Source organism: Erythrolamprus reginae, chromosome 5 (genome assembly GCF_031021105.1).
Source record: "Erythrolamprus reginae isolate rEryReg1 chromosome 5, rEryReg1.hap1, whole genome shotgun sequence".
Classification (NCBI taxonomy): Eukaryota; Metazoa; Chordata; class Lepidosauria; order Squamata; family Dipsadidae; genus Erythrolamprus; species Erythrolamprus reginae.
The window spans coordinates 61,785,231-61,812,949 of record NC_091954.1 but is presented as its reverse complement, the minus strand read 5'-3'; the positions used below and the strand labels follow the sequence as shown (position 1 = coordinate 61,812,949).

Genomic DNA, 27,719 nt, shown 5'->3' with positions numbered 1-27,719 from the left:
TTCGGTATAAGCAACTTAACACTGCAAAATAAATACCTCGTAGACGAAGACGCTACCCTCCAAGACATCCTGAAATCTTCGGAGAGGGGCGGCATACAAATCTAATAAATTGAATTGAATTGAATTGAAAGCTGCCAAAGCCTCATGGAGAAATGAAAAACAAATAAAGCAACAAATTATGAGGCCATCCGTATTTTCAATGCAGATAATTATGATGCCATACCTACAGCTTTTATACATTCTTGACATTGGAGCTTGAGAAAACATTGCCTCATAACAAATTACATAGCATGTTGTTATTTTGGTTTAAAGTTTGGTTTAAAGTTTTTATTGCATAGTAAACTTGCTGAAAGATATACAGTGTAGAGTGCTGACTCTGTACCCATCACTTATGCAGAAGCAACAATTTCTCAAAATCTATTGAGTTTCCAACAATAAAGGTCACCTCTGCTGGAGTAAAAAAAAAACTCATTCAGATTGTTAAGTTAAGTGTCAATTTGACCTTTTGAGTCTGTCAGATACATTGAGGTAGAAGGAATCTCCTGGGTCATGTTGTCATCTATCTTGCATTACAAGGATCCAGATATAAAAATTTGTCTCCATCAGAGAGATCATTTAGTTTCCTAATGCTTACTTATTAAAGTGATTTTATAATGTCCCATGGCACACCGTTGCCTCACATGATTTTTCTTAATTTTTGTTTTGCCTGTTTTATTGCATTGCCAGTTTAGTCTGGATGTTTATATAAGCAAGGTTTTTTTTTTACCACCTTACATATGCATAGGAAAAAGCAATTTTCAAAATTCTGGTTTTATTTTCTAAACTCTTCTCAAACCCTAACATGTCCAAAAGCTTTTAAATAAAAACAAATATTTCATTAAGTAATTATTAAAATTATATGCCACCCACCTCCATGATAGGCTGACTTTGGGAACATTAAAAGATAAATAGAAAAGTAATTGAAGTTTTAAAACTATGTACGTCAAAACTTTAAAACTATGCAATCCTCTCCCCCCCACCCCAAAAGCAAAACAAAACAGAACCAAGGAGACAGTCAGCATATAAATAAGATCTTCTTAGCCTGTTAATCATCTTCAGTGCAGGCAAAAACCATAGAAAAGCCAAAAGGCTGAGCAACACCATCTAGAACTAAAGATGACAAACAACTGGATCTTGAGGTCCCCTGTATCCATAGGCACTTCATCATTCTACGTTCATCTGCAACCTGTTGTCCCCATACACAACAAAGAAGAGGATCTTTCCATGCTGAAGCATGGCGGAATGGAAACAATTTGATTCCCAGTTCACATGATAAACCACTATGTGGACTGGAAATGATAGCATGATAAACCATCTAACTGGTTAGAAAGATATATTTTTTCCAGTAGACCTTGTTTTGGAATGTTTGTTATTCTTTGGTAATTACAATTTTTTAAGGACACACACACACACACCATTTATTTATTAATTTAATAAACTAAACAAGACAAAGTTCCAAACTTATCAGGTTGAAAAGGCTACCCAAATCAAGCAATATGACTCTAGGAGGCTTATTACTTGACTGCCCTAGAATACATCTCATACAATTTATTTTCAAGGTATGCCCGGTTTACAGAATAGTAAATTCATTTCATCTCATTTTCTCATGAGCTTGGAACATTTAAAAATAGATATTTTCTCTCCCCCCACCCCACTTTTTATTTTTATAGACATTTCTTTCTCTTTTTTCAGTTGAAAACCTTGTTAAAAATAACGTGGAAAAATGCATTCTTGTTGACATATTACTTTGGGAAGTGCAAGCTGTTTTTGTTAAATGTAAATAAAAGCAATTTTCCATTCATCTTGTAAACTAAGTTTAGCACTTACTACAAGTAGTAAGTATATGTCATGGAAACTCAACTGTTTAAATCAGACTTTTCTGGATGTAGAAAAAATCAACTAGCGAATAAAGAAAAAGATAGTGTTCCACTCTCCAATGTGCTGATTTCTAGTTGCTGGTATGGCAACCTTCAGACATGAAACCATCCATCTGAAATGCCTTGATTGTTTCTATCATCCAAGCTCTGTACCAAACTCTGTATTAAATTGCTGGCTTCTGTTTGGTTATAGACTATAAATGCTAGAAGGAAACTCTGGAAATCAAAGGTGAAAAGCTGTCTGATCCCTTGATGTTGTAACAATCTTTTTATGTGATTGCATTATTGTATTGTGTTATTTTTGGATGCATTGCAATGGACAATATAAGGAGATTTGAAATCACCAAGGGATAATCCTTGGAACACACTCGTTTATCAGCTATTCTAGTGTTGTTCACTGGCAAAGGTTTTTAGTACAATAGCAGTTGCTATTTCACTTGTCAGACCTTATTAGTGCTGAATGGATCTGGCATTTACACTTTTCATTTAGTTCACTTAGCTACAACTGTGTTGCCTTGATTTCTTGAAAGGGTTTGAAAACTAGTGACGGAAAAAAGTTGCCAACTCAAATCCATATTTGTGAAACAAGCTGGACATTAATATTATTGCACAAGCTTAATCTCTTGCTGTTCCTGATGGTAAGCAGGGATATTTATTTGATGGTGTGGATAACAATATCCATTAAATTGGGGGGGGGAGGTTTGCTAAGGAGGAGTTTAAAGAAAAACTGACAATGCAGTACAGCAAATTGGGGCATAGATTAAATGATGTGGATAGATTAAACTTCTGTGTGCATTCCTGGCTAAAGTGAGCACAGACAGGATTTGTATGCCTTAATGTATGCTATAATGGGGTCAAGGCCGGTAGCATTTATGATCATTATATAATTAATTATAATAAATAATTATATGAGATCATGCCCTCATCACCTCGAGGCTCGACTACTGTAACGCTCTCTACATGGGGCGACCTTTGAAAAGTGTTCGGAAACTTCAGATCGTGCAGAATGCAGCTGCGAGAGCAATCATGGGCTTTCCCAAATATGCCCATGTTACACCAACACTCCGCAGTCTGCATTGGTTGCCGATCAGTTTCCGGTCACAATTCAAAGTGTTGGTTATGACCTATAAAGCCCTTCATGGCGACCGGACCGGATTATCTCAGGGACCGCCTTCTGCTGCACGAACCCCAGCGACCAGTTAGGTCCCACAGAGTGGATCTTCTCTGGGTCCCGTCAACTAAACAATGTTGCTTGGTGGGACCCAGGGGAAGAGCCTTCTCTGTGGCGGCCCCAGCCCTCTGGAACCAACTCCCCCCAGAGATTAGAATTGCTCCCACCCTCCTTGCCTTTCATAAGCTACTTAAAACCCACCTCTGCCGCCAGGCATGGGGGAATTGAGATACTCTTTCCCCCTAGGCCTTTACAATTTTATGCATGGTATGTCTGTATGTATGTTTGGTTTTTATTATAATGGGTTTTAAATTGTTTTTAGTATTAGATTATTATTATATGCTGTCTTATTATTGCTGTTAGCCGCCCCGAGTCTCCGGAGAGGGGCGGCATACAAATCCAATAAATAAATAAATTAAATAAATTAATTAAAAGGGATGATGAACTAGGAAATACAACCTGACAGGTAAATGCCACGAGGAAGTGTAGGAAACTGACTGATATGTGGAAACAGAAGAAACTGGAAAGCTTGGAGTGATCCTAGGAAATCTACCTTTCAATTAGACTCAGTAAGGAAGGAAGCTGAAAGAAGCAGATCTGCAAAGAGACATGGAATTTTTTGCCTGCAAGATTGAAGCAGCTACCTTGCTTCATTTTGACCATTTTTTCCCCCCTGCACATTTTTTCTACACAGGCCCTGCTCGTGGGTATAAGCCACTTGCCTCAAAGTAAGCCAGTTCCTACCTGTTGTGGTTCAGCCTGAGGCAGATCAAAGACCAGCTGCATCTCTGCTGGCTCCATGCCCGGAGGAGGATGACAGCGAAGAGGAGGGGACTGGGCAGTCGGATGGGGGAGGGTACAGTCAGGAATGTGATGAGGAAGAACAGAATGGGAGCCCCGGGGAGGGGCTCTCCCCAGCCAGTAGCATGGAGTCTTTGGAGTCATTAGGTGACGAAGCACAAGCTGTCATTGACATGCGACAGAGACGTTTAGATCAAAGGAAGGATCAATTGAAGAAATATTATCAGCATTGAATAAGGAACACCAGGGCTTGGGTGTGGTCCTCATTAGCAGGGAAGGGTTTATAAGGCAGGCAAGCTCTTGAAGCCATGTGGAGTGTTATCAGTTTGTAGTTGCTGTAACCTGCATTGTTTTCTCGGTGTTTCTGTTCCTGGCTCGTGGCCCAGCAGTCTTGAAGAACCGTGAGAGGTGTATGTCTGTTATCTACAGCCTCGTCTTGGCAGCAAGAATCCTATATTGATCAATGGACAATTGCCTTCGTGTATATATTTGGAGTTAAAGTGTTTTCCTGCTTTGTAAGGACATTTTCTGTTAGCTTCGTTTCTCTTGAACATTATAAAGCTGTATTTGAATTTTACCGGTGTGTCTGGCTTATCTTTTTGGGTTGGCCATAGCTTCCGGAGTGACCCAGACAGAACACTACCCAGGCAGCTTTTCACATGGTATAACAATGAAACATGTTGCCTGTGACTTTCAGGACTGGGATGGGTCACACAACCATCAGCACTTGAATGTTACTGAGCCAGATTTTGCTTGTTTTGCGTAGGCCAGAATCCAACCACAATATTGATGCAATATCATTTATTTTGCATTGACCTGCAATTTTGTAGAATTACTACATCAGCTAAAGGCTTTGCTTTTCTCTGGCAGGCATGTTAACAATATCCTAACAGTTGCTGTGCGTGTTTCCATTCTCTGATACAATAATCTGAGATTCTCAGTTTTAATTCTAGCTGCCCTATTTTACTTGCTTGAAATATGGATTAATAATATATGTTTTTCCCTTAGAAAAGCAAAGGTAATGCTATCCTTTGTAATAGCAATTAAATCCATTTTTAATTTAAAAAAATACAAGAGAGAAAACAAAAATGCCATTGTTCCAGAGTTATAAATTATATTTCCTTTAATTTCTTATTGATGCTAATATTTTGCAATATTGAAACCCTGCGTGATCATTGGAAATAAGGTATACAAGAATAGTATCTTAGTGTCCTAGAAAGAATATTGGTCTTTGCAGCATTAGATAGATGGAATGTACTTTAGCAAAATACATCAAAGAATTGAAGGAACTGATTAAATTCACCAGTGCCCCCTGTGGCAGAAACAGTCATATAGTGTTTAGGGTTGAAAAGATCATTCAAGAACACATGGAATCTTGCAGAAACAATGTTAATTACAGACTCAATTATTTTAATCTTTTCTGGTATGCTGTTAAGTAGAAAGGGCTATGAATTAAACATACATTGATAGAGATTCTTGCAATCTCCCTGTCAATGATCAGTGATTGTTTTGCATAGCATGAAATCCAGCTTTTTGTAACAAAATATTAATAAATATTGGCATTTTAATGGTTTAAGTCTTTAAATATATACAGATCATTTGCCATGAGGGCAAGTCAGATTTTTTAAAGGAATTGACAATCAGGGCAAGAGGGTAACAATTCCTCCCTGTTTTATATGAATAGCATCTGCTGTTTTATTATATGGATGAATGGATCAGTCTATTTCTGGTTTGTGTTACTGTCAAGCATATTATAATATAAGGCTGTTATTTTTCTTACATGTGCACTAGTCAGAATATAGGTAAGTATTAACTAAAAAAAGAAATCACATATTTCTCCTGGAAATGCAAAATCAAACCAGCTTTTTCACAGTGTTAAATAAAATGAAATCTTGAAGTAAGCAAGAAATCTGAAAAAAAGTCTAAGCAAAGTATAGGAAATATAAGATGCACCTGTATCAGACTTAACATAAAATTGAAGCACTTTCTTTTTGCACAAAAGTAATTTAGTGATACTTGTGATTTGTTTTATTTCATTTTTAAACCTGGGCAGTTAAGAGCATTTCAGAGGTGGCTAGCCTACAGCAATCTCTCATCTTTACTGTTCATGATATACTTAGATAGTAGACATAACAAATGGATGGAGCCTTATACTTTCGTTGAAGTGCTTCTCATGGCATGGAAAAAAGAAGCAAGTCAGGGAAGTTAAGAATTGTTTGTTCTTTCCCTCCCTCCCTTCTTTCTTTCTTTCTTTCTTTCTTTCTTTTTTTCTTTCTTTCTTTCTTTCTTTCTTTCTTTCTTTGATTTTTTTAATGCCGGCCTTCTCCTTAGATTCAGGGCAGATTACAACATGTTAGCAATATCACTTTTTAACAGAGCCAGCATATTGCCCCCACAATCCGGGTCCTCATTTTACCCACCTGGAAAGGATGGAATGCTGAATCAACCTTGCGCTGGTGATGAGATTTGAACCGCTGACCTGCAGACCTAGCAGTCAGCTTTAGAGGCCTACAGTACCGCACTCTACCCACTGTGCCACCTCGGCTCTGTTTATCAACTGGTCCTACCACATTAGCTTTGTTTATTTGCAATTATGTGAACTATTTCCTCCCAACTTCCTGTCTATTGTTTTAGTCACTCTTTATTTTTGTTCAGTTTTGTATTTTTTTTCTTTTTATCTATGAACTGTTGAGAGTTACTGAGAGTTGGGTGGCAGGTAAAATTAAATAAACAAATAGTTTGTCTTAGTTAAAAGCCTTGCTCCCAACTAATCCCTGCTTTTGTTATCTGAAATCCTCCTTGGTGCATAAGATAAAAGTTCTACATTTTGATTGATTGGAACCCTATTTTCATTACTGAGGCCAGGATTAGCTGGAAACACAAGAGTAACAGCTAGTCAATCAGGGAACCACTGAGGATGGTATAAGAAAATAAGGGGAAGCAAAGCCCTGAAACAGAAAATCAAAATTGACAAGTGCGGTAAAAAAAAAATTGAAGATAAAATGCTGGAGTTAGGCTGAAAAAGATTGCATAAAAGATAAAAAGGACTTATGAATACTTAGCAACAATGCATTAGTAAAAGACAGCATAGAGACACTCTCAATATGCATGTTTTAGCAGTGGGTTTTATGATTTTAGGCTTCTTTGTATGGAAAAAGAAAAAAAATCTTTGCCATGTACTTCCACAGCAGCACTATTTTCATTCATTAGACACTGAAAACTTCACTGCAGCTGGTCTCAAAATGTTCACTTTGCTACATGAACAGATTAACAATCAGGGAGTACAAAACACAGCAGCCAAACAATACTGTTATACTGCATTCCTATCCATGCAAAAACAAAGATTTCATGCATGGCATTTAGCACTCTCAAAAGCAAATAACAAAACAAATTCTTGAGTATTTAGGAAAAGATATTGGATTGCCAAAATAGCCTCCTGTTTAGTTTAGAAGAAATTGTGAAACTACTTCTGCAAGAAGATGAAGATGTAATAATACTGGCCAAAGGGATTCACTTATTCTGCAAACCCACAGCATTTCTGTTTGGAGGCTAGTAGCAAAACAATTAATCTTCTAGAAGAGCCAGAAATAAATTGGTTCAGTCATTGATGGAGAGAACACTGAGAGTTCAAGGGGTCTACATTCAGTCTGGGAGTGGCACAAATACCATGTAAAAAATGTTCTGAATTGGAAACCTAGTTTCGATTTTGGCTGGAAACAGAAAGGGGAAGATTCACATAATAGCAGTTGCAATGATTTTCTCATAAAAATAAGTATAGAATAGTTTTAAATAAATAAATAAAATATGAATATAATAGTGTACCTAGATATCTTCAACACTCTGTGGCTTGCATTGGCTGTCGATCAGTTTCCGGTCACAATTCAAAGTGTTGGTCATGACCTTTAAAGCCCTACATGGCATTGGACCAGATTACCTCCGGAACCACCTGCTACTGCACGAATCCCAGCAACTGATAAGATCCCACAGAGTTGGCCTTCTCCGGGTCCCGTCGATTAAACAATGTCGTTTGGTGGGCCCCAGGGGAAGAGCTTTCTCTATGGCGGCCCTGGCTCTCTGGAACCAACTGCCCCCGGAGATTAGAACTGCCCCTACCCTCCCTGTCTTTCGTAAACTACTCAAGACTCACTTATGCCGCAAGGCATGGGGGAGTTAAGATATTCCTTCCCCCTGGGCCATTACAAGTTATGCATGGTATGTTTGTGTATATGTCCGGTTTATAATAAGGATTTTTAGTTGTTTTATTAATTGGATTGTTACATGTTGTTTTTTATCATTGTTGTTAGCCGCCCCGAGTCTACGGAGAGGGGCGGCATACAAATCCAATCAATAAATAAAATAAATATCTGTAAAGAAAAAAAATACCTGGAAAGTATCTACTCAGAACATTTTCTAACTCTTTGCTGGTTGAGTACATAATCAGACCTCATAGAGCATTGTTATCAGCTTGAAACATTCATAAACAGCTGGGCCAGAGACATTTGAAGTAACAACTCATTTATCATCTCTATAAATTAACTTAGCTCCAAATTTAGAATGGATTATGGAAAGACAAATTCACATCACTTCAATGTTGGTTACTCTTGTCTAAAATATGAGAGTTGCTTCATAATTAGCGTGATATAAAATGGTGGAGTGAAATGGGAGAATAAATAGCATAGAATAAATAATGTCAGTAAAGGAACTAAGTCATTCATTTTTGTTAATGTAAAAGCAAGTGTAAGTTGCCTTGATCAGACAGAACAAGAAGCAAGTATTACTGAGCCAGGAATGGAAGATTCTTCAGATACCTAAATAGAATCTACTGTTACAATATTTTAAATTTGATTTTAAAAAAAATAAATTATGGAATTCTAGATTTCAATATTTTTTGGAGTATAAGACACATCTTTTTACTCCCCAAAAGTGGGTAAAAACTTGGGTGCATCTTATACACTGAATGTTGAAGTCGCCCATAACAATGCAGAGCCTGTTAAGCCAAGTAACTGATTAGCAGCTTCCCGACCCTCAACTGATTGAGGCTGCAGGCAAGGCATATACTAAAAAGGAAGTTTATTAATTTATTTGTAAAATTTATATGCCACCCAATTCCACTTGTACTCTGGGTGGCTTACCATCAGAAAAAACGTTCCCTGTAGGCTGCACACGCCTGTGCCAGCGCACCCCAAAATGCCCCCCCGCGCACCCTTTTCCAAGGGCGCGCACGGAGCTGCGGCCTCCCCCCGTGCCTCTAGCCCCCTCATGCTCCTGGCTACTCGCTGCTGCCCCACCCGCCCGCCTGATCTGCCTCTCTTCTCCACTTCCCGCCTTGGGGCGTGGCTCCTCCCACAGCGGGAACGCCGACCCGGCCGCTCTCGCAGTCCCTTCGCCGAGAGCGCTTTCGTCCTGGGCTCTGAGCGAGGGGGCTGCAGGAGAGGCGGGTCAGGCGTTCTCACAGCGGGGGCCGGCGAAGGTGATTTTCAATGTTGGGTACACGGAGCGGCGCGCACTCTCCCCATCTCCCTGGCAGCCCGTCCGGAACATTCAAAGTAAGAAAAACCTTGGTAAATATGGTAAAAGCACTTAAATAATAACAGATTGCTGTATATGGAAAGTGTTTTCTCGGGTATCCCAGATCCAAGTCACATAAAGTTTTAAAGTAATAATCAGGAATTCATTTGATGAATATTAATCCATTGCATGCATTATACGTCCTAGTTGATACAGACAACAATATGAGGAATTATAAAGTAGTTTGTAAAGTATAAATATTAAGTTACACAAAACAGAATGAGAGGTCTAAAATAAAACTGGGCTTTATTTATTTCCTATACACACTGATTAAATGTAGGAAAACCTACTAATAGTTTCCTTAATATTATTTCCTACCTTACTACTCTCAGTCTTTATAGCCACAAGTAAAAGAATAGGCCAATCATCTTGCTATCAGTTTTATGTAACAACAAACATATAAAGCTACATTATTCATTATTTTTGTTTCTCCTTTTGCCTATGAATGATTGTCAGACGATAGATGGATCTTCACACCTAATAGTTGAAATTCATCTTTCTAAACGTGTACTATGAACTGTAGGCTTCCGTCAGAAATCAGGTACCTGGACAAATTGAGATTCTAAAAAGCTTGTAAATGAATAGATATATTACCTCAGAGACAGAGAATGACCATGATAGGAAACGAAGTGGATTATCTGCTTAAAATAGATTGACTATGACTAAAGTGATATCCAACCTTTGACAAGACATTATAAAATCCAAGGGCTCTTAGGTCCCTAGAAAGAATGTCATTCGAGGTCTGCACTGAAGATTGATTTACATAAAATTTGAACAGCTGGATAGTTTTTAATGTTCCAAAATCCTGGCTAGCTTTATATTAGGAATGTAGCAATTTCTCTCTCAAGAAAAAGGGGATGTGTAATGAGTTATTGTAGTGTAGGTCCTCTTTGTTCCCGCAAGGAGGGAGAGAAAAGAAAATCTCATTACGGAGCCTGTACTTAAGAGTATGGCTCTTGTTGGAGACAATCAAAAGTTTTGACAGGGTAGCCAAGTGACAGAATAAGGGAGTCAGTGTTTTCCAGGGATCAGAATGGAAGGTGGAAAAGAGAAAAATGAAAGAACTAGAATAGAATAGAATGGAATGGAGTGGAGTGGAGTGGAATAGAATAGAATAGAATAGAATAGAATAGAATAGAATGAATTCTTTATTAGCCAAGTGTGATTGGGCACACAGGGAATTTGTCTTGGTGCATATGCTCTCAGTGTACATAAAAGAAAATATAGATTTGTTATGAATCATGTCATACAACACTTAATGATTGTCACAGGGGTCAAGTAAGCAGTGAAGAAACAATCAATATTAATAAAAATCTTAGGATACAAGCAACAAGTTACAGTTATACAGTCCTAAGCGGGAGGAAATGATGATAGGAATGATGAGAAAAAAGTAGTAGAAATAGAAGTTCAGACTTAGTAAAAAGTTTGACAGTGTTGAAAGAATTGCTGATGCATAGTGGAAATGGCGATGCGTGCATATCTGCACGTCCTCGCTGCATCCCCACACAAGAATTTGGTTCCGTGGCTGCATGGAAGCAAACAAATTGGCAAAAATCAGCAAAAATCAGCAAAATATTGCACATGCACTCCTCGCACAAGATTTTGACAATTTTCACTGATTTCTTTGCTTCTGTGCATGTGCAGAAGGAAATTCTCACATGGGGGTACATGCGTCCACCCCCGCCCATGTGCATGCCTGCACCAGCCTCTGGGACCTGTCCGGTAGGAAAAGGTAAGTGCGGCCCTTCACTGGCTACTTGTTAATCATCTAGCTTAAATGGTCCACTTACTAAAGGGCACTTACTGTAGGTCAGAACTGCTAAGTTCTGATACTGAAACAACATATGGGTTGCTTGACAGACTGCTAGCAGAATTGCTACAGGGACTGCAGCCATAGTTTAATCCTTGTTGACATGTTTGGTTGTTAATCATACATCTTCAAGACTTAATGCATAATTCATCTCCAATACATTTGTCAAAATATACCAAGACATAATTTGGCTCTAATAGTTATTATAGACAAGAATAGAGCCTCACACACAACAGCCAATTGGTTTTGTCTTTTGATGCTCCTGAGTTTCATCTCTAAGCTTGCTTCTCCCTCCATTCTGAAACTTATGGAATGATTGATGGACATAGCTGATATAAATTTACAGAATGAATCTCTGTACCTCACTGCAGGGATGAAATTCAAAATGTTTCTCTACCATTCTCTACCATTTCTGTGGCATGGCACAGGAAGAATATTGCAAAATCTCTATTCCCACCCCACTTTGGAGCCAGCCAGAGGTAGTATATCTGGTTCTCTGAACTACTCAAAATTTCCTTCCACCAGAACCTGTCAGAACCTGCTGAATTTCATCCCTGCTTCACTGTCATCTATCTCTAATCAATAATAATAATAATAATAATAATAATAATAATAATAATAATAATAATAATAATAATAATTTATTAGATTTGTATGCTGCCCCTCTCCGAAGAGAGGTAGGTGGTAGGTTTCACTTACTTTTGCTACTGGTTAGAAGCTGAATAAACAAGACCCTGCAGATGGCCCTCACTCTGTCAAAGATCTTGGAATACTCATATCAAATAATAATAATAATAACAATAAATTATTAGATTTGTATGACGCCCCTTTCCGAGGACTCGGGGCTGCTCACAACAACAATGACAATAACAATGACAATATAGTATAAATCTAATAGTTAAAAAGTAAAATTAAAATCCCACTTTCATTAAAAAACAATCAATACTACACAACCATACCATACTCAAATCTTACTAGTTAGAAGGGGGAGCATTAGTCTCCCCATGCCTGGTGACATAAATAGGTCTTCAGAGTCTTGCAGAAGGTGAGGAGGGTGGGGGCAGTTCGAATCTCCGGGGGGAGTTGATTCCAGAGGGCTGGGGCTGCCACAGAGAAGGTTCTTCTCCTGGGTCCTGCCAGACGACATTGTTTAGTCGACGGGATCCGAAGAAGGCCGACTCTTTTGGGACCTAATCGGCCGCTGGGATTCATGCAGCAGAAGGCGATCCCATAGGTATTCTGGTCCAATGACCTAAGTGCCAAAGCCCACTGCAACAACATCACCAAAAAGTCTTCAAGAGTTGTTAATCTAATCTTACGTAACTTCTTCTATAATATCACACTACTAACCAGAGAATACAAAATATTTGTCATACCAATCCTTGAATACAGCTCATCTGTCTGGAATCCACACCGCATATTGGACATAAATACATTAGAAAGTTCCCAGAGATACTTTACTAGAAGAGCCTCCACTCCTCTACTCGCAACAGAATACCTTACACAACCAGACTGTGAGCACACAACAGATACAAACTCAAAGCGAACCGCCCCAAACTTGATTGTAGAAAATATAACTTTAACAACAGAGTGGTTAATGCCTGGAAATCACCACTCTGTGGTTTCATCACCAAACCTCCAAACATTTACCCTTAGACTGTCCACTGTTTATCTCATCCCATTCCTAAGAGCAGGGATGCATAAGCACACCGGTGTGCCTACTGTCCCTGTCCTACTGTCCCTTCTTATCAGTACCCATCTTATGTATATAAACAGTGTTATGTCTACATATATTACAAATACCGACTTGACAAAATAAACAAAATAAATACATAAAATAAAGTAAAATGGTTCAGGAATGGGAATGCATAGCTCAATACATCTGCGCAGAACATTTGTGATGACATCCGGTTTGCCCCAATTCCATGGCTGTTGCTACCAATTTGCTCAAATTGGGGTGAACCAGTAGAAACCCACCACTGGTCCTTACATGTATAATTATTGGCAACTTGTTCGCTTAATCATTTAGCTAGAAAATTAATTTGATGCAAAGACATAATAATAACCACCAAATTCAGAGTCTAAATAGATTACCTTCCCATTGAGACTAATACTGTAATATTGTTCGCATCATCAAAATAAGATATCTACACAAAGCAGAAAGTTATAATTTTACCTGCACACTATTTAACAACCTCCTTATGACTAGATTCTAATTCACATTAACATGCTAAATTCAACTAGCCACCAATCAGATCATCATAGTTCCCTCTAAGCTGAGCAGTGAGCAATCGCTCACTTAAAAATCATCATCAACTCAGAGTTTTCCAAACCTGCCCAGAAGCCGAGAGGGAAAGAGTGAGAGGGAAGGAGAGAGAGAGGAAGAGAGAGAAACAGATAGAAAAAAAAGAGGAAGGAAAAGAGAAAGAAAAAGAATGGGAGTAATGAAGAGAGAAAGAAAATCAAAATCTAGTTTGAAACTAGTTCAACTATTTAAGTGGCATTTTGATATTGATAGAGTTGCCCTATTATGAGCTCACTGTTATAGACACACAGTACAGTATTTTATTTTGAAATTCTCTGAGGCAAAACAGGGTGGGTTTTTTATTTGTTTGTTTGTTTATTTATTTAATTTATTTATTATTTCTGTGCCGCCCAGTCCCGAAGGGACTGACGCTCAGACACTATACTTTTCCGCCCACCCCCCAAAAAAATTAGAGGGAACACTGCAGATCATATGTCCTTATTGCTTCATTTTATATCCAAATTTATTCCATCAAGGGACATTATTTTGGAGATCACCTTTATATACTATTTGGTTATATCCAGGGGTGGGCTACTGCCCGGATGGCAGGGAACGCAATGGGGTAGCAAAAATGGAGCTCCACCCCAGAATCCCCAATTTGCACTGAAAGATATTGAAAGAAAATGCAGGGCATCCTGCATAAGCCATGCCCACAGTGTGGTAGTAAAATATTTTGTAGCCCTTTGCTGGTTATATCTATTTATATGGCAATGCTAGCTAGACATTATTATGCCTTTTTGGTTTAGGCAGAAAACAGTTGATGTCATTGATGAAACTCCAACTAATCTGTTTGAACAGCATGTTCTAAGCTGCCATTTCTTTATACAGAATTTTGTAAGAATCATCCAAACAATTTTGCCCATTGTATATTTTTGCCCCATCTCCTTAGATAATCAATTGTATGGGCTTAGACCCTGCTGCATGACTTATTGGGTTTGTGTTTGTATAACATGGTTGAGCAGGGATGAGTAATACTTTCATAATTGTTTTGTGCAGCTTTGGGTTCAGTTGCCATTCTCTTGCCCAGGGCTGTCTGGACCAGCTGGTTTACATAATATTCAGAATCTTTAATTGCAGAGTCAGTTGTATTGTGTGTGTGTGAATATAGTTTTTAATGCCTTTTGGGAAAAAGACCTGGAATTGGAAGCACACAGGTTTGACATGCAATATTATTGTCCTCATACCAAATATTACAGGGGTAATAATTTCTTGAATCATGTAATATAGATCCCCTACTACAACTTCTAGGCCTTAAAAGGATTTGGAAAACACTAGAGGATTAATTTGGCTTTCCTGGGATAAGAAATCTCTGCAGCCAAGCCTGCTGAAGAATTGACTCAACTCTATGTAAGTTTAGTACTAATCTGCTATAGCAGAAATGACAATGGCAGTGACAAGTTGCTGCTGTAGCAATACTGGCATGGACCTCTCATTTTTTAAGTTCAGTATGTTCAACTTTGGAGATAATGACTTATTCTGAGCAATGCCTTATTGAAAGAAGCTAGAAAATGTCATGTCAGAATTTCAAGTAGTCATCATAACCTGCTTTCATTTTTTCGTTCTGCCTGCCAGTTGGTGGTAATTATGCTTTTAAAAACTGCTATTTATTTTAAATATATATTGAAATTACACAGATCTGAATATTGTCAAAAAAGGCAAACCATTAAATAAAATAATTAAAGCTATTGTACATAGATGTCATCAGTGAACAATATAACATTTTCATAATAGATACAAATTACTATAATAACAAAATGATTAACTACAGAAAGTGACTTTTTTGAAGTAGATCATATTTTTCTTTTGTTTTGACCCTTACTGTTAAAAAAAGATTATAAAAATGACTGAATTGAATACCATTTTTAAAACTTGCATGGTTTTTTTCCTGACAAGATTAATCATATAGAACAAATTCCATATTCTTATCATCCACTTGATTAAAAAATTAGTATCATGCTGCTTTTGATTATAGGTGATATGATATCCTAGTCCCAGCTGAATCTTCTTGTAACACAATTGCAGTTTTATAAGAAACATTATTAGCAAAGGTCTGTTAGTACTGCAACAGTTAAGACTAACTTGGATTTACCTGATTAGGATAGCAGAAATGCAGAGAATAAAAATAAGCATCTATCATAAACACAATGAAATCTATAGATAAAAAGTCAAAACAATATTAAACTCCCTTTTTATGACCCTGTAATCCCTTAATTTGCAGTTGAGTTTGGCTAATTGGATGGAATTAAGCATTTACTAATCGGATGCCCTTCCTAACACTAGACAAAGTTCATAGCCTTGCGCCCTAATAAAGAAATATCTGCTACCATCTAGGACGGACCTTTCAATCTTCCTCATGGGAAGTAAGCCTCTTCATCACTAGGCTCATTTCAACACTCATTTTAAGACAAAATTAAGCATTATCAGATCATGCACAAATTCTGACAAGTTATTTCTGCTTGCTCAGAATGTTAATGATGACATTTCTTGAAATAGGATAAGAATATAATTTCTATTCATATAGGAAAGTAGAAATGAGGAAAATTATACTGAATCATTTTTTAAGTGTAATTTTTTACCAAATCTAGGATACTTTTTTTTCTTGTGTCTGTTTCAGACATCAGACTTACAGTTCTTGAAATAACTACATTCTGGAGCTTTTGCAGAAACTGAAAAGGAGTCTCAAGTGCTACATTTGGCTTTTTGAGATCAGGAAAATCTTAACTTTGGAGAGTGAACATCAAAATAATCTTGTAAACTCATAATTACTCAACTAGGTCCCATAATTTGCATTCTTAGTCTTTAAAAAATAATTTGTTTAAAAATAATAAAAACAAAGTATTTTGAAATACTTGTTATGATAATCTCTAGTCACTGCCATTTCCTTGATATTAATATTATATATATTTACTATATTTTCTGTTTATAAAAATAGTGTATTTATGAATAGTTAATAACTGTAAGTTCAAAACCTGTATGTTCTTTAAAGTCCCCCTTTCCAAACCACAGTTACAATAAATGGAGTCTAAATACTTAAAATATGACCTCTACTTTCATCCATTATCTCAATTAAATTGCCAAATGCTCTCATTATTCTATTTACCAAGTATTTACCAATTATTAGTATCACTGAAACATCTCCCCCTTGCCCATGTTGTTTTGGTGTTAGATTGATTGTGTGCTTGTTTTTTAATATTCTGGGTTTGTTTTTTATGAATTTTTTAGCTTAAAATTGTAATTGGATTGGTGGGTATTGGATTTGTTATAATGTATTGTTTTTACCATTGTTGTGAGCCGCCCCAAGTTTGCGGAGAGGGGCGGCATATAAATCCAATAAATCTAATCTAATCTAATTAATTGGCACTATATTCTGGATATATTTACAGCATATTCCATGCTATTTTTATTATAAAACCTTGCAGTTCAATGAAAAAACTGAACTACATATTTTCTTAATACAATTGCAAAGAATATAATATTTCTGTAATGGGAATTATTTTCAGCATTTCACAGTGGGGTGACATAACAGATTTCCTTGAATTTAGAATCTATTTTTTAGTAGTTTCTTATTTCTTCCTAGGACTGAATATAGGAAGATGACAGTATATAGAGCTGAAAAATGAAAATGAGAAAATACTGCTGTAGCAGCATATGTTATTCCATGTGGTAGTGTGTCTGTGCATATGTTAAAAATCTGCATATTTGATCCTGGAAATGATATATTATTTGTAATGTCATCTTGAAAGACACCAGAAAAACTTCATATCAAAATGATATGCACAAATCACAACAAACCAGCTTGCTTTTCTTCACCCTACATAGTGACTGATTGCAAATGACTTTATTTCTCTTGGCTTCATTTGACATCTCCTCCGGGTCCCACAAGCAAGAGCATGTCATTTTTATGCTCTAGGAACCCTTTCATTTACAGGTTTATTTTAAAGAATGCGTAATTGACCTTTCTGTTTTCTGTTTGCATGCATGATTAATAGTGTTCAGGCTGTGTTGAACCAAAGGGAGACTAAAGGGAGCTTCTTCCTCTCCCTCTTAAGAATACCAGAGTATGACAGCTGCTTTTATTGATCATGTAATTTCCATAGACATTCATAGGTGAATATGAAATATACAGAATTACATTATGCATACTTTACTGTAATATAACTATTTTTATTCTGTCTTATTAACCTAACTTTAATCTATAAAATAATTGAAGAAAAATGTGGAATAAGCCTTACCTATACACAGCTACATAGCTAGATCCCATTCTGAAATGTTATTTTTTCAAGAACACTTATTTAGGAAGTTATCTGCTGAATGTGATGTCTATACACTGGGACAAGGAAACTATGTAGATGGCTTTTAGTTTTTCCTCAAACACTGCTTTGCTTGGCTAGATCACAACTACCATATTTTCCAGTGTATAAGACGCACCTTTTTACCTCAAAACAGTGCGTCGACAATGGTGCGTCTTATACACCGAACGTTGCCAAGGCCGTCCAGCAGCCCTCAGCGGGAGGCTGGCGACTTGGCCCTGGGGATGCCCCCAAAGATGGGAGATTGGGGTGGGGGCTCATGGAGCCAAGCCCCCTCCCATTGGACGATCAGGGCCACACTATGGGCCTCCTCCACCAGTCGGATGCACTGAAGCGATGCCCTTCCCGCTTCTTTACAACTGCATGTGGGGAATCCTCCTTGTGAGGAGCTCCTAGAGGCTCTGCTCCACACCAGGTTAAGTCCCAGAAGCAAAATGTTGCATTCCAGGTGCCTGCCCGGGGTCTCCGGGTGGCAGGGACAAGGCGGGTGCGCCACTGAGTTAGCTGGAGCTGGTGGCGGCAACTGCTGAGGTGGCTCCAGTGGCTTCCTTTAGAGGAGCAGCAGTGCTGGAAATGTCACGTTCATGCCCCAGGCCCCCACCATCGCCACTGACTCCGCCAGGACTGGAAAAAAATTACTATATCATACATCATATAATAACAGCAGCGAGAATCAAATTTGCACAAAATTGGAAGAAAGACAAGAACCCCTCAAATGCAATGATTATTAAAAAGTTGTCAGAAGGCACAGAGATGAGTAAACTAACAATGAAAATGAGAGAGAGAGAGAGAGAGATGAAGCAAGGGACATGGGACAGGGAAATATGGAACAGATGGTACAGTATGATTGGCTTGAAAAGAAAAGTAAAATCAATGTGTAAACCAGGATAAAAAGGTCATAATAGGAAGGAAATGTGATAGATGTAACTTTAAATCTAAATGGTTGTGAAATTATGTATATGACAGTGTATCATTATTAGTTAATGGTGTATAAAATGAATAGATAAAGATTAAAAAAGTATAAAACAATAGCCAAAATTAGGAAAAATGTTCAATTTAGAAGGAAAATTCCAATGCTGTAAAGTTGTATCAGTGGAATTATATTTTATGTGTGTGTATTTTACATGTTTGTGTTTGTCTTAACTTGGAAAATTTCAATAAAAACTTTTTTTTTAAAAGAAGGATGGAAGGTTGGAGGGGGTTGCTTTTAGCTGGGACTATAAAGATTCTGGCATTCTCTGATATGTTGTGATGTTTAATTGCTGTCACACCGTTTAATTTTTCAGCACCAAAGTTGTCATGAAGGCTCTAAACTTATTTTTTTGTTTTTCTGCCATTTCTAGTTGTGTGTTCCTTCTTTCACACATTATAAATAGCATCTATTCTGTTACAATAATATTGGCATATTCCCAGATATAGTAAAATTGGTATCTTATTTTACTTTACTTTTAAAGCTTATACATCACATTTCCAACTAACAGCAACTAGTAATAAGAACAGAGTTAAAAACATATCTGAAAAGTCATTAAAACACAATTGTACCATACCTTCATCAACAAAAGAAATTTATGTCAAACATATCACTGTTTAAATAAAAAATGTGTTAACATTTTTTTAAAAATAAGCTAAAACACCATTCAAAATAAATGCAGGCTAAATTCAAACATATTGACTAAGTTCTTTCACTATGCCTGAAAGCAACAAAACAATTTCCTTTCCAATTAGAAAGTAAAGGTTTAATTCCTAATTATAATTAGCAATAATTATTTCCTAAGAAGGATATTATAACCAAGATTGTAAAGTAGGTCCAGGGCATTGCATGAGCTAATAAAAGTGGTTAATATCATCTTCTGATATATAAAACATAAAATTCCAGAAGTATCTATACAGGGAATTAAAAGAAAGTATCTTTGATGATATAATATTTGTATTACTGTGTCTAATTGTAGAACCTGCCCTACAATGCAAGTACTTCTGGTAAGATTTATTTATTTATTGGATTTATATGCCACCCTTCTCCGAAGACTTGGAGATGTAAGATGTAAGATAGTCATTCTAACTTTCCAGTTTAGTGTCCAGATTTTATATTGTTCCCTGGTAATATTCTTTTTCTGATTACATTTATAACTAATTTTACTTTAATACTTTCTCTGATGGCTGACTCTGCGTTCTTTGTTTGGCCTGAAAAAAACCAAGTACTTGTAGTTTAATATCAGTTATGTTTTACACCAAATGAAAGGAACAGGACATAGAATTCAGAACATCAGCAGGATTTTATTTAATGAAATTGAGAGTTCATTATCAGCAGTGAACATAGTAATAAATTTTTAAAACAATTTGTCTCACTATCAGTTATAATAATGAAAGCTCTAAATACAATGTTTGAATACCTTTATTATTAAATTTCAAAAATATATAAATACTGTTTGACCTCTTCAGTGGATTTTTTTTCAATAAAAGAAGTTCACTGGAAAATTTATTTCGACATTATCCATGTGCAAATTTCAGCCTGCTATTAAATGGCAAGAAAATGACAGATTTATTCTTGCCAGTTTGGTCTACTGATTAAGGCAACAAGGTAAAACCCAAAAGGCTATGAATTCTCATCCTGCCTGAGCATGAAAGTTGACTGAGTGAGTTTGGGCCAGTCACTCTCTCTTAGCCCATGATGTCAGCCTTGGGCGACAAGCCAGCCAGTCAATTCTTTTGGAACCCATACTTAGTCGAGGTGAAAAAAGCAGTACTCCCGTACTTGTGGAAAACACTATGAAGAAAAAACAATCTATCCATTATACATTCTCTTTCTCCCTCCCCCCACGACTGCACAATCTGAATAGTTTTTAAAATATATATGTATATAGATATATTCTTTTTTACAATGGAGTTGATTTTACAGTAATTTCATCGCAGACACAACCATAAGATTTCATTCTGGTTCTTTATTTGCTTAATTTTTAAAAAAAAATTCTGGTCTACCATTCAATTCTACAACACTACTTAATCTTTTGAAAATCAGCCAAGGTCATTTAGGTGCAGCCATTTAGCAGGAGCTAAAGTATAGTAAAATATGTTGTTGCCTTTGTTACAACAGGCTAACACTAAGTTGAATATAGTTACAATTTCAATTAATTTGCTTCATTTTTAAAAAAAATAGTTTTTATTGAAATATATGTTTTAAAAAGACATTACAGAAAGAAAGTAAAAAGACATAAATGTAACATACAATTAATTTGGTTCTTAATATCTTTCAGCTGTACAGTTCTATGGATTTTGGAAGGAGATGGCAAATCATGCATGAACGGATCACACCAAACCGATTTTATTGGTGAGTTCCTTGCCTTGTATTAAAACTGCATATTCATATATGACATATTAGAATTATATAGTATTGCATACAATAATTTTTTTAATGTATTATCATGTTAATTTGTTTTCTCCAGGACAGGACGGGAGTGGTATCCTTATTTAGTTTAGTATTAATCTTCCATCTCATCTTGATTCCAAAGGTATATAGTATTTACTATTCTAGCTTCAGGATGTTTTTGGAGGAATATGGTATTGAGTAAATTATACTTTTTTTAATCAGGATGATGCATGAGTTGAAAAGCATTTTGTTACTCTAAAATGACCTCTTCCTCGTAGCTTATGGTATTTGTCCTTTTATTAGATCTTATTTGGGAAAGGAAACTTCTACATTTTCAAATTCTCTGTCATTACTATTCTAATATTGTTAGTGAAATTCTATCTTGGGATGAAAGGAGAAAATTGATGTTCTGCTATCTAAAATTTAAAGGTATAGAATTATGATGCATCTTTGTGTTTTCTTCTTTACCCCATAATTGCCTTTATTCTTTTTCATGTTTTCCTAACTACATAGTTGTCTAAAGGGAGTTTTGTTATAGATGTAAGATATTGTTATCTCAAAAGAAATGCAAAGAAAATATAAAGAAACAACTGCAAGGCTCCACATATATTAGAAATAGGTATGATTGAACTGGTAATTTTTTTTATTGTTGACTTTTACCTGATTGCTTTTGCTAAGGAGTGTGAACAAGTGCAATATAGGGAATTAAACAAAATGAGTTGTTTTCAGGAAGAGAATGTTTGTATTCAGTCAGGTTTTCAGATGAAGGAATAATCAAATAAGAATGTTCAAAAAGCAGTTTTTATTTTTTGAAAAGGCAACTGGACTGATACATTTTATTTTATTTTCAAAAAATAAAAATCACTTTTGATACAACTATGACCTGGATGACTGAAAATCTTGTAACTTGGATTCCTTTGACCACTGGAACATCCTCCTCTGAGTAGATGCTGCAGTCCAGTCCTCTGCTCAAGCAGGAGAACTTATACCAGTGTTCCCTCTAATTTTTTTGGGGGGTGGGCGGAAAAGTATAGTGTCTGAGAGGCAGTCCCTTTGGGACTGGGCGGCACAGAAATAATAAACAAACAAACAAACAAACGAATGAATAAACAAACAAACGAATGAATGAATAAACAAACAAACGAATGAATAAACAAACAAACAAATAACTAAAAAACCCACCCTGTTTTGCCTCAGAGAATTTCAAAATAAAATACTGTACTGTATGTCTATAACAGTGAGCTCATAATAGGGCAACTCTATCAATATCAAAATGCCACTGAAATAGTTGAGCTAGTTTCAAACTAGATTTTGATTTTCTTTCTCTCTTCCTTACTCCCATTCTTTTTCTTTATCTTTTCCTTCCTCTCTTTTTTCTGTTTCTCTCTCTTCCTCTCTTCCTCTCTCTCTCCTTCCCTCTCACTCTTTCCCTCTCGGCTTCTGGGCAGATTTGGAAAACTCTGAGTTGATGATGATTTTTAAGTGAGCGATTGCTCACTGCTCAGCTTAGAGGGAACTATGACTTATACCATCTCAGACAAGTGACTGTCTCAGACAAGTCTCTTCTTAAAAAGTGATGGAGCATCCAAAATTTCTGAAGGCAAGCTGTTTCACTGGTTAATAGTCCTCACTGTTAGGGAGTTTCTCCTCAATTCTAGGTTATTTCTGCTTTTATTAGTTTCTAACTATTATTTCTTGTCCTTCCCTCTGGTGCTTTGAAGAATAATTTGACCCCCCTCTTCTTTGTGGCAACCCCTTAAATACTGAATACTGCCATCATATCACCCCTAATTCTTCTTTTGACTAGCCAGACCCAAAACCTGCAGCCGTTCTTCATTTAGTTTCCAGGCCTTTGATCATCTTAGGAATGATAGGAAATGGAGCCAGAAAGTAGGCAACAACATATGGCTACTTTCTTTCTTGAAATACAAAATATCTTCCTTACAGGATCAGGTCTCAGTTATGTGCCCCTGCAGGTCGAATTCTCCAAGATTGTATTAGCTTCCTTGAATTGGGACTCAAAGGAACTGGAAAGAATTCAAATGAAAAGGATGTTGTCCTTTTGAAATCTCAAGTAAAGGTCTTTAGAGAAATGGGTTCATGATGGGGTGCGATGGAATCTGGACTGCTTGTTTGTCTTGCCCTGGTGTTAAGAGACACATCAATAAAATCAAGAAGAGTAGGATATTGAAAACAGATTCAATACTAAATAAACATCAACAAAGATCTAGGTTGATAGTCTCTTACTTTCAAAATGAGGTCTAACCAAAGATGACAAAGTAGTAACAATCATAGCCCCTTTATTCTGAAATTGCTATTTTAAAGTCAGGTTTGTTTGTTTATTTATTTACTAAATTTATATGTATTTCATATGATAAAAATCCTCACAGTACAGTTTTACAGAGCCTGGGTGCTGGAAGAGGAGGAGGTTTATTTCTGCCAATTTTGTGGGATGGTTGTCCAGATTTGAAGGGCAAAGAGGTCTACCTGAGTTCCCCATATTTTACTTTGCCAATTTGTAATGTGCTGTTTATCTGGAAGGTTAATACTACAAACATTTATCGTTCTTTTCCCCCCCCTTGTCTAGCAGTTACAAGGGAGTTGGTAAATGACGTAGCCTTTTTATTTCAACATAAATGTAGAGAAATGACTAGCAATGCTTCACTATATATTAGAAATAGAAGTAGCTGAACTGGTGTTTCACCTTGCTGCCTAATAATCTTTTCCTAAGCTAGCTGGGGTAAACTTGTGTAATGCAATAGGATTTCCATAATTTTTTTGTCCTGTCTGCTTTCCAGGTAGGGATGGCTTCAGAAGCCGTGTCTTAAGGGAAGGTTACTCCTTTGTCAGTTTTATACTGAAGACCAGTATAAACGTTTACAATGTTAGGACTCATTAAAATGGTTTGATGGATTTGGATGATTTCCTGAATGTGTTTGGGGAATTATTCACATAGTGGCACATCTATGCAGTTGTTAGCAATTTAAATTTAATTGCTATTTTTAATTTGCATTTTAAAATATCTATTTTACTGTGTCATAAATGTTATTAGGTGGTTTAATATTGTCAGGCTTTGAGTTTGGCTGATTTTAATAAGCTATTACTAACAAAGAATGTATTGACAAACCATGGATAGTTAAAAATAAGAGGGTGCTTTTGATCTTGTGGTTGGAAGAAGCAAATGAAGTGTGCATTAAAAATTAAAACTTGTGCATTACCTTCAAGTTTAACCAATATATAAAATGCTTTGAAATGTCATGAATTTTCTTGCATTTCCAGATTTAGTGGAAATAACTCATGGGTTTGAATGACAATGTTAAATACAAGTTCTTAATCCAGTTAGAGACTCTGATTCTTTTTTTTTTTTTTATTGTTTAGCAAATAGTGCTACAAAACATCTGGGAGTTTTCCTCTCCCTGTCTTTAAAGAGTTCTCATATTTAGCAGATTGAGTAGAATGCACACTGTATACTAAACATGGTTTCTTATCATGGCAAAACAGACAAGACTTTTCTCTACTTATTTTGAATGTGAGCCATTTTGTATAGTTCAGTAACATTCCATTAAAGATAAGGAGATTCTTCTTTTATGCCTTTTCCCATTGGAAATTAACCAACTCTTTTAAGATGACTATACATCAGCGGCTATATGAGGCAGAATCTATTCTCAGCAAGAAGAGAGAATTGAAACCCCTGCTCTTTTGTTTCCTGATATTCCCCAGAGTCTCATCTTTGGAAGAAGCTTAGTTTAATTTTGCTGTTATTAAGCAGAGGAGATTTGAGGTTACAGAAGAATTTCAGATACATATACCATGATATACCATCGTTCTTTGAATAAAGTAGGTTATTTGAGTTGCAATCGAATACTTTTCTATGCAACATAACATATTTTGCGATTAATAAGAACAGTTGTGTTTTCTTGCTGTCCTTACAATAACTGGACAAGTTTGTTGCAGTTGCATCATTTGGACTTTATAGGAAATTAATGAATTTCTGGATAAAAGCTCTTCATGTGAAAGTATATAAGTCTTAGTCATAGATTGTATTGTGTACAGAGTCCCGTACCCTAAATTTGCATGCTGGTTGTGGATTGGTTAAAGCGCGACCGGCAGATTCAAAGGACTGTCAGAGCTGCGCCTTCAAGGCAGCCGCTTTAAAAGTAGCTTGCTTTGGAGCGTGGCTCCATTCTTGTACCACTACAGTTTGCTCTTTGCTAAATAAGGAAACAGTAACTACAGCATCTCAGCTCTTTTTGCCGATTTAACAGATTGGGTGTGCAGAATGATTAATTGTCTTTGCAAGTGACATCTTGCTCTGAGAACTTAAGATTGTGAACAAGTGTCCTATCATGCCATTTTCATTCTTTTAAACTGGCATACTTCCAGGCAAAGTTCTTTTAAATAATTATTTTACATCTCAAATAAGTCCCCTTAATTTTATTTTTTTTTAAATCCTGTTGAGAAACAAACAAAAAATGCACAAGGATAATATGGAATCCCTGCAGGAAAGCGAACTACAGAAAATGGTAGATGCCATTTTTGTAAATAAGCTCTCACCACTCTATTTAAGAAGCTCTACTAAGGAAATATATGCATAGAATTAGAGTTCAACATGATTTTGAAAGGGCATGAAAATTGTAAACTTTGTAGTCATCCAGATTGTTTACTGTAAATTGTTTATGAAATTTCTAGGTCATTCAATTCTACTCTCCCTTGGAAGAATACCAAAAGTACTATCATATCCTATGAATTAAAGGTTAGGCATCACATCTCAGATACATGGTTTAAATCTATTTACATGATAAAGAAATTATTTAAAAAGCATGCTTTCTAATTCCTTAAACTGAAAGATTGAACTAATGAAGACTACAAGGACTATTGGAATAGACCAGCATCTAGACCAACATCACATGTAATTAAAGAAAGATATTGCACAATGTTTAGGAAAAAAACAATTAAAAATGGGTAGCCAAAAAGGTAAGGAAGATTTAAGATTAAAAGAGGAAACAGATTTTTTTTTTTAAATGGGTAGAAAAAGCTGAACAAAGAACTTCTAACCAAGTAATAAGAATTAAAAATGAATGTGATAAAATGATTTGAAGTTAAACTTGAGAGTGGGGATGATGGAAAATTATTTTAATGATCTTCATGGGATTGATAGCGACATCAAATAATGGAATCAAAACAAATGGAATTAAAGTTAATATCTAAAAAAAGGTGATTAAAAGTAAGTCATAAATGCTGTGACAACTGAAAATTGATGAGGCTGCAGCTGTAACTGGGGAACTGCTAAAATATGGATGTTGCTTGTTTATAGAATGGCTGTACAACGCATTTAATGTGTGTATAAAGACAGAATTTGACAACTCATTGAATGCACTTGTGGTAGGAAAAACTGCAAAACCACAAGGGCATTGGTTTGTTAAATTTGCTTGAGCAGATGTTTGTAAAATTTTGATTAAAAATGTATCAGTGGTGATAATGAACAAAAATTTAGAAAGTTCAAAAAGTTTATTAAGCTTGTTGGTTTCTATAATATGGAATTGAAGGTGGATTGCAGAATGCACTATAAGTACTTTATTATAGAAATGAAATGAAAAGCTTAATGTATCAATTATAACTGAGCTTGGAGTAACACAATATTGTTTAATGTCTATATGGATAAAAATATAAGAGATGTTTATGATTTCATTAGAAACATGTATGTTGGAACAGAAATATGTATGCATTCTAGGCAATGCTGTGATTTTGTTGAGTACCCAAATGAATTGCTGAAAATGTTACATACGCTGTATTATATAATAAGGAATATGGATTGGATTATTAATGTATAAAAGATTGAGGTAATTGTGTTTGGTAATAAAACTGAGTATATTATTGCAAATTACTTTAAATGTGAAGAACCAGAAAAAATAGATTAAATTGTGCACTTTGGGTTCATGAAAATTCTAGTAGAAAGATATATGGTATGTTGAGAAAAATGAATCCTTGGGCATTTGGGATGGAACTGAATTTTGCATATGTCAGGAGGAACATAAAAGTAATTTGAGTTCAGTGGAGTTAAGATATTAAGAAATATTTGTAGTAAAATGAAAAGAAATGGAATCCAAAATTAATGGGTACCAAATGAATGTGAATTGAGGAGTCCTTGGTGCTCTCTCAGCTTGGTTGCTTGTTGCAGACACTTCATTACCCAAACTAGGACTAGCATTGATGATGTTACATAGTTTGGGTAATGAAACATCTGCAAGAAAGCAATGAAGCTCAGAAAGCACCAAGGATTCTTCAATTCAACCCTGATCTACAAATATTCCGCTTTATTTGACACATACGGTTGTCAAATGCTTCAGAAAGCACAAACATTAGAAAAATTTGCCTGCAGGAACACTTCCACCAAGAAACAACTTTCCTTCCTGCATGGATGCCTATCACAGCATTCCCTACCTACCATGGTCAGACATAAACCTCCAGTCAACT

The 27,719-nt window shown here is 36.1% G+C and overlaps 1 protein-coding gene across 1 annotated transcript in view; it reads left to right on the top strand.

Moving 5' to 3' along the window:
- Positions 1-27,719, top strand: part of LOC139167804 (VPS10 domain-containing receptor SorCS3-like) — a 624,967-nt gene that overhangs the window by 359,545 nt on the left and 237,703 nt on the right. The window contains exon 5 of the mRNA XM_070752751.1: positions 21,133-21,206. Within this exon, the coding sequence (XP_070608852.1) occupies positions 21,133-21,206 (74 nt within the window). The remainder of the gene's footprint in view (positions 1-21,132; positions 21,207-27,719) is intronic.